Genomic DNA, 7382 nt, shown 5'->3' on the forward strand with positions numbered 1-7382 from the left:
GTAAACATGGTGGAGAGAGGAGGCATGTCTGACCTCCCGTCTCATAGGAATCAGCCTTGGTTCTTGATCCTCCTTCCCACTTGCGAAGTTGGAGGAAGTCAGACAATGTCCCCCACCACACCATTCTTCCAGGAGGGAAAGGCCTTCTTAAGAGAAAACAGGAAATACAGAAACCGAAATAGATTTTTTAAATAGTATTAGAAGGAAAAGGTTTTTAGTACATTTAACAGACACAGAGTTAATACCCCAGTATACAACAACCCAACCAGAAAATGGTTAAAGGAGATGAACAGTTCGCATAAGACAGAAAAAAAATGAAAACAACCATAAATACATGAAAAGACAAAAATATTCAATCTCCTGAGTGGTCACAAAAATGACAGTTAAAATTACAATGACACATCTCTATCTACCCATAAATTTAAGGAGTCCTAACTACTGATGAAGATCAAAGACCACAGCCTTCAGTATGGATTGCACCTCAACATACAGAAAACAAAAATCTTCACAACTGGACCAATAACCAACGTCATAATAAACAGAGAAAGTATTGAAGTTGTCGAGGATTTCATTTTACTTGGGTTCACAATCAACACCCACGGAAGCAGCAGTCAAGAAATCAAAGGATGCATTATATTGGGCAAACCTGCTGCAAAGGACCTCTTTAAAGTGTTGGAGAGCAAAAATGTCACCTTGGAGACTAAGGTGTGCCTGACCCAAAATTTTGGATCGCATCATATGCATGCAAAAGCTGGACAATGAGTAAGGAAGCCTGAAGAACTGATGCCTTTGAATTGTAGTGCTGGCAAAGAATACTGAATGTACCATGGACTGCCAAAAGAATGAATAAATCTGTCTTGGAAGAAGTACAACCAGAATACCCCTTAGAAGCAAGGATGGCGAGACTGCATCTTATATACTTTGGACATGTTGTCAGAAGGGATCAGTCCCTGGAGAAGGACATGATGCTTGGTAAAGCAGAGGGTCAGCAAAAAAAAAAAAAAAAAAAAGACCCTCAACGAGATGGACTGACACAGTGGCTGCAACAATGGTCTTAAGCATAATGATTGTGAGCATGGCGCAAGGCTGGGCAGTGTTTCTTTCTGTACTACATAGGGTCACTTTGAGTTGGAACCAACTCCACAAAAACCTAACAACAACAATGGTGGTACAGTGTTTAAGAGCTATGTGGCTGCTAACGAAAAGGTCGGCATTTCAAATCCAGAGGATCCTCATATACATTACTGGTGGCAATGTGTATTGTTAACAGCCTTTTGGAGGAAAGCGATCTGGAAATATCTATTAACGTTTCAAATGTGTCCAGTTTTTGACCCAGAAAGTCTACATCTATCACTCATAAATGCTCCAGTGTGTAAGGCTGTATGCCCAAGAATATTTTATGTGCGTGGGGAGACACCAAACTCAAAAGCCTGCAAAAAGGAAAAGATTACGAAACGATGGTGAACCTATACCACAAAATGCTATGCAACTGTAGTGAAGAATAGATTAGAATTAGACGCATTGACCTAGAGCGATGTCCATCAAATATTATGTGACAAAAGGTACATTGCAGAGCTTGACTCTGATTTTTTTTTTTTAATGCCCTTATATAAATTTGTAGGAAGCAGGATATGGCTTAGAGCTAAATCTCTGGAGCCAAGAATCCTGGCTCCTCCATCTCTTCCCCAGGTGTGACAGCCCCTCTTGGCCTCGGTTTCCTGCAGTGCAATAACCTCTACCTCACAAGCTTGTTGAGCGCATGTGATGAGAGTTTTATACAAAGTGCTTAGAGATGCCTGGTGCACCATTCCATGGTAACACGAGTATGAGCATGATCTACGGCATCATGGAAAATACCATAGAAGCAAAGACACCGCACTGTTCTCATTGGTTACCTCAGGTGGGCGGGGCTAGAGGGGTGGGACACAGGTGATGAACATTTGTATCAATCCCACTTGTTACAGCTAGCATGTGTTACTTTTGTCATTTTCTTTAATCCACTAATGTAGAAAGGAAAGAAGAACCAATCAGTACTCCCTGAGCTGGGACTCAGGGTCTGTATTCATCGTGGCGCTCGCTGCAGGAAGGACTGGGAAAGGGGGCCTGGGCAGGGCAGAAGCCCCAGGAAAGCCCTGTGCCCCAACAGGTGATCCAACCCACTTGGTGGCCCTGAGGGAGGGGCTGTCCCTCTCCAGACCTGTTTCCCTTCCTGAAGAATGGAACTGCTAGTGGCACCCAGGTAAAGCATGTTGCTTATACCAAGTACACACCTGAGTTTTAGTCCCACTGGTGCTGATGTGGTGCCATGAGTCAGACATCCTCTAAGGACTCTACCCTTGTCAACCCATTCAGATCCCACATCAATCCTATGAGTTGGGTACTCCACTATTATGGAGATGGGGAAACCTAGGCATAGAAAGATTTAACTCACTTGGGGGAGCTTATACAGCAGAAACTGGCCAGATTCAAACACAGGCAGCCTGGCTCTGAGTCCTGGCTGTGGACCACAAGACTCTACTGCCTCCCCATCTCAGCACTTCTCCTCTCCCAACCTCAGTTTATTCAGCTGTGAAATGGGCTTCCCAATCCTCACCTTTCCAGTTTGCTCCAAGGGTTAAATGACATCGGGCTTGGACCTGGCAGAAGTGTTTTAAAAAGGAGCCCTTTGTCACTCAGTCCCTGCAGGAAAGAGAAGGGGATGTCCCAAGGCCCTGGGCCTCTCTCTGAAGTAAGTTTCTGGTAATTGTACAATGCCCCACTGAGAGGAGAGACAACACAGGGCGGGAATCCAGGTTCCTGGTCTTCCAGAAATCACAGGGCAAGGCTCACAGGCCCCACCCCACCCTACTTTTGCTCTGGGTGAGTGGCCCCCTGGCATTTTCATGCCCCCCCCCCCTTACGCCCTACGCCCAGACCTGACCGCACTGCATCTTGCTCCTGCCCTACTAAAGGGGGAAGCGGAGTTTGGGGTCCTGCGTAACACCCTGGGGTGTGAAGCAAGCTTACCCCCACCTCCGCGGGACCCATAAAAGCGTCCAGGCCAGCCGTGTGCCCTGCCTCTCATGTCCCGCAGCTGTGCGATGCTTACTTGCGCCCTCCTTGCCCTGCTCGCCCTGGGGGCGGCTCGAGCTCAGGAGCGGGCCTCCTGCAGCTCCATCGTGCCCCGGAAAGAATGGAAGGCCATGGCGTCGGAGTGCAGAGAGCGCCTAAACCTCCCCGTGCGCTACGTGATAGTGGCGCACACGGAGGGCAGCACCTGTGCCTCCCCTGCCTTGTGCGAGCAGCAGGCCCGGAACGTGCAGTACTACCACATGCGGGAGAAAGGGTGGTGCGACGTGGGCTACAAGTGAGTGCGGAGGCCATTTGGCCAGGGCAACGACCCCAGGCTGGGAGGGGGCTGGCAAGGGGGAAGGTGTGCAGGCCCGGGAGCAGCAGAACCCGGTTCTAGGTCCGGTTCCAGGCTGGCACCCTGGGCAATTCACTCAACCTCCAGGGGGCTTGGTTGCTCCCCAGGGTGGCCACAAAGGACTGGGAATATGTGGGCAGCACAAAGACACCTGAGGAGGGGGAAGGGGCTGAAGTCCCAGCTCTGCACCCAGAGGAAGGAGCAGGTTTTGCCTAAGAGGGTCAAAGGTGTCTCCTGGTGCCTTTGTCAGGAGGCAGAAAATCAGGTGGATTAAGTGTAGGCTGGGCTCCAGCCCCACCTCAGCTAATTGCTGGCTGAGTCCTGGCAGGTCACCCACTCACCTTTCTCAGTTTCAGCTCCCTCCCCTGCAAAGTTCCCAGGATGGTGGTCCACCTGATCATTAAATGAGCCAGTTCATGCAAAGCACTTAGACACTGCCTGGCATACAGTACGACAGTCAGTCTGCATCCAGTGAGCTTCAGCTGACAGAGGACCCATCCTGTCAGAGTAGAACTGTGCTCCATAGGGTTTTCAATGGCTGATTTTGGCAGATCGCCAGGCCTTTCTTCCAAGGCACCTCCAGGTAGACTTGAACCTCTAACTTTTTGGTTAGCAGGTGAGTGCTTAGCAGTTTGCACCACCCAGGCACTCTGGCATATAGTAGGAGCCCCCAAAATACATGACTTATTGCTACTAGGCACCTGCTGTGTACCTGGCCACATGCCGGACACTGGGGTGGGGACACAGCCTTGAACAGTGTGAATCCAGCCCTAGTCCAATAAGAGACCAGCAGGGAGAAACAGGTGAGAAATAAGCAAAGGCAACAGGATGGACTCAGATGGTGATAGACGTGAGGGAAAAAAGGAACAAGGTGATGTGAGAGTGACCTTGGGAGCTAGAACAGGACCCACACAGGCTCCTCTGGAAGAATGGGGTGAGGGAAGGCCTCCCTGAGAACGTGGCTTTGAGTTCGCTCTGGGATGGGCTAGCTGAGAGAAGAGTGTCACAAGCCGGAGGTGCAGCAGGTGCAAAGGCCATGAGACTTAGTGGGCTGGTCACCTCTGAGGGGCAGAGGTCGGTGTGGCTGGAGGCAGATGGAGGTTGTTGTTATGTGCCAAAGAATCGATTTTGGCTGATAGCAATAGCTGTGAAACCCGTTGCCGTTGAGTTGATTTCCACTCATAGCGACCCTATAGGAATGGTGGTAGGGGGTGTGAAAACAGATGGAAGAGGACGGTAGGGACCAAATGGTGCAGGACCTGGTGGGCTACAATGACTTTGGCTTTAACTCAACAGAAGCCACAGAGAGCTTTGAGCAAACAGGCGTGGGGTGACAGGTTTCCACACGTGCCCTCTAGCGGTCATGTGGGGAGAACACTGTAGGGAAAAGGGAGAGCCCAAAAGAGCGAGGGTGGTTACATCTGCCTCTGGCACCCAGGGCCACCAACTTCCCTTTTGATGCAATAGGCTGGGGTCCTGCACAAGGGTTTGCACAGTGGGAGGGGAAGCTGGAACACCACGGGGTACGAGACGTTGTTGAACATCAGGGTCACAGGGAGCGCTTACTGGAAATGCAGGTTCCCAAGCTCCACCTCTAGACACTGCCACAGCAGGGCTAACGCTGGGCCCAGGAATCTGAAGACCCGTCTCAGAGAAGTCCGGACTCCTCCAAGGCTCTTTCCACTCAAGATTTTATCCTGCAAAGACTCCAGTTTCAGGGTTTTGTTTCCAAGAGTCAGATTCTAAGTGTTTGCATCATGTAATGAGGACAGAGCCTGGCTCCGCAGCCTCAGGTCTAAATCACTTTACAGAAAAGCAGACTGAGGTGTGTTTCTTAGATTTCAGGATTCAGAGTCTGACTCTAACGTTCTGGATCTTCCTTCCTGGTCATGTCACATTCTCTGAGCCTCAGTTTCTTCACCTGTAAAATGGAGCTCCTGGCTGCACCCACCTGGTGGCAGCCGTGGTTCAGGTTTAAATTAGAAGCACCCATACCAGACATTCCCAGCCCAGCCCTGGCGGCCGGCATCACTCTGGTGTTTTTAGGCTCCTTTGAGCCAGATTTTGGGAACCTAGCCTCCTAAGTGGCGGATTCAGGACCCGAGATTCAGGAGTTCCAACATTCTGTGCATCCCCAGTGACCCTACGAGTCAGAGGGCGGAGCCACAGGTCCTGCAGCTCCAAGATGCTGGCGGCCTAGTTAATTCCAAAGTGCCCAGTCAGGCTCACTCAGTAAAGATGTGGGGAATGAGGAACTCTCAAGGGTTGGGGGCCAGGACTGGAAACTTCAAGGAGGCAGGTGTTGGGGCTCCAGGGTCTGTGTCTGATTGTGACCCTAACCTGTGAGCCCCTGATCCCATCGCCCAGGTGGACCCAGAGGCCAGGAAGCAGGCTGCGGCGGGTGCAGAGCTTCTCAGTGGAGAATTCTGGGCGATTTGACCTTGGGCAAGTCACCTCACTTTGAGTCTCTGCTTCCTCAGCTTAAAATGAGGATAATAACAGTACCTACCTTAGCGGGCAGCTGCGTGAAGATTCAGCAAAACCAGAGCTCAACAAATCCTCTCGGAGGCAGGAAAAAGCAAGAAATAAGACCACGTGGGTGGGAGTCAAGTCCTGGTTCTGCCCCTACCTGGCTGTGTGACCTTGGGCAGGTGGCTTCAGCTCTCTGATTCTGTCTATAAATGGGAGCCGTAGTGACTGTGGGGATGAAATAAGGTGCATGTAGAGCTGTACTTGGCACGTGCAGGGACTCAAATGGCCACTGCCATTATTAGTAGGGTCGAAGATTAGGGGATGAGAAGGGGGGTGCTGGGGAAATTTTATGAGTGGCATGAACAGGAGGCTGGATGAAGGGGATGGAGACCTCCCCAAGGAACCCCTCCCTGACGCCTTAATTGTTCCCTCCCCACCCCCACAGCTTCCTGATTGGTGAGGATGGTCTGGTGTATGAAGGCCGGGGCTGGAACACCAAGGGTGCCCACTCAGGGCCCACCTGGAACTCCAAATCCATTGCCATCAGCTTCATGGGCAATTACATGCGTGAGTGACTGTGGCAGGGCAGGGGGCTGCCATGGGGCCTGGAGGGTGGCAGCAGCAGGGGGTGGTGGTGGAGAGGCTCTGCCACCTACAAGCTCTGTGACCTTTTCCTGAGCCTCCTTTCCTCCTTTTGATAGTGGGTGTCATTTCCAGCCAAGGGTTGGGGTGTACAGAGAAGCTATTAGTCCAGGTGATGGCACCTAAGAAGTGCTTGTGAAATGTCAGCTATTACTTTGGGTGGGACCCAGAGGTCTAGGGCAGAGGAGGGAGAATGAGCAATATCCATTATATTTGCTGGGTGGTGGCTTACTCTGTGCCAGGTGCGGATGAGGAAACTGAGGCACAGAGATGTTAAGTCGCTGTTATCGACTGGCAGAGCCCCTATCTGGGTCCTGTTTGGAATCACACACACACACACAAGGCCTCCACCCTCCACAGAAGCCCCGGCCTCACCCCTGCCTTTGCCTCCCCAGAGCGGGTGCCCCCGGCTCGGGCCCTCAGGGCAGCCCAGAATCTGCTGGCCTGTGGCGTGGCACGGGGCGCCCTGAGCCCCCGATACGAGGTCAAAGGACACCGGGACGTGATTTCGACGACCTCCCCGGGCGACCAGCTCTACAATATCATCCAGACTTGGCCACACTACAGCGAGTGAGGCCCTGCCTGCCGGCTCCCCCCTCCACCGCTCTTCTCCCAGCACTACGGGAAACCCCACCCATTGTGTCCTCCAATAAAGGTGCAGCTCAAACTGTGTTCTTCCTGGTACCGCCACATGCCTCCCCTCCCTCTCTCCTGCCCACAAGACCACAGCCCTGCCCCTGCCCCAGCATGGTCCACCACGGTGCTCTCGGAACCCACAGGCCCCGACCCTGAACCAAGACCCCGGAGATCCCAGCTCAGAAGCGACATCACAGCTCAGAACCCAGAGGTCTCAGGTCAGAGC

At 51.9% G+C, this 7382-nt stretch overlaps 1 protein-coding gene across 1 annotated transcript; it reads left to right on the forward strand.

Annotated features, from left to right (window-relative positions):
* Positions 1 to 2901: 2901 nt before the first annotated feature.
* Positions 2902 to 7194, forward strand: LOC126085901 (peptidoglycan recognition protein 1-like). The gene is made up of 3 exons (XM_049901697.1): positions 2902 to 3346; positions 6324 to 6445; positions 6916 to 7194. The coding sequence occupies exons 1-3, from the start codon at positions 3063 to 3065 to the stop codon at positions 7092 to 7094; spliced, it is 585 nt and encodes a 194-aa protein (XP_049757654.1). The 5' UTR covers positions 2902 to 3062; the 3' UTR covers positions 7095 to 7194.
* Positions 7195 to 7382: the final 188 nt, after the last annotated feature.

This window comes from Elephas maximus, chromosome 11 (assembly GCF_024166365.1).
Source record: "Elephas maximus indicus isolate mEleMax1 chromosome 11, mEleMax1 primary haplotype, whole genome shotgun sequence".
NCBI lineage: Eukaryota > Metazoa > Chordata > Mammalia > Proboscidea > Elephantidae > Elephas > Elephas maximus.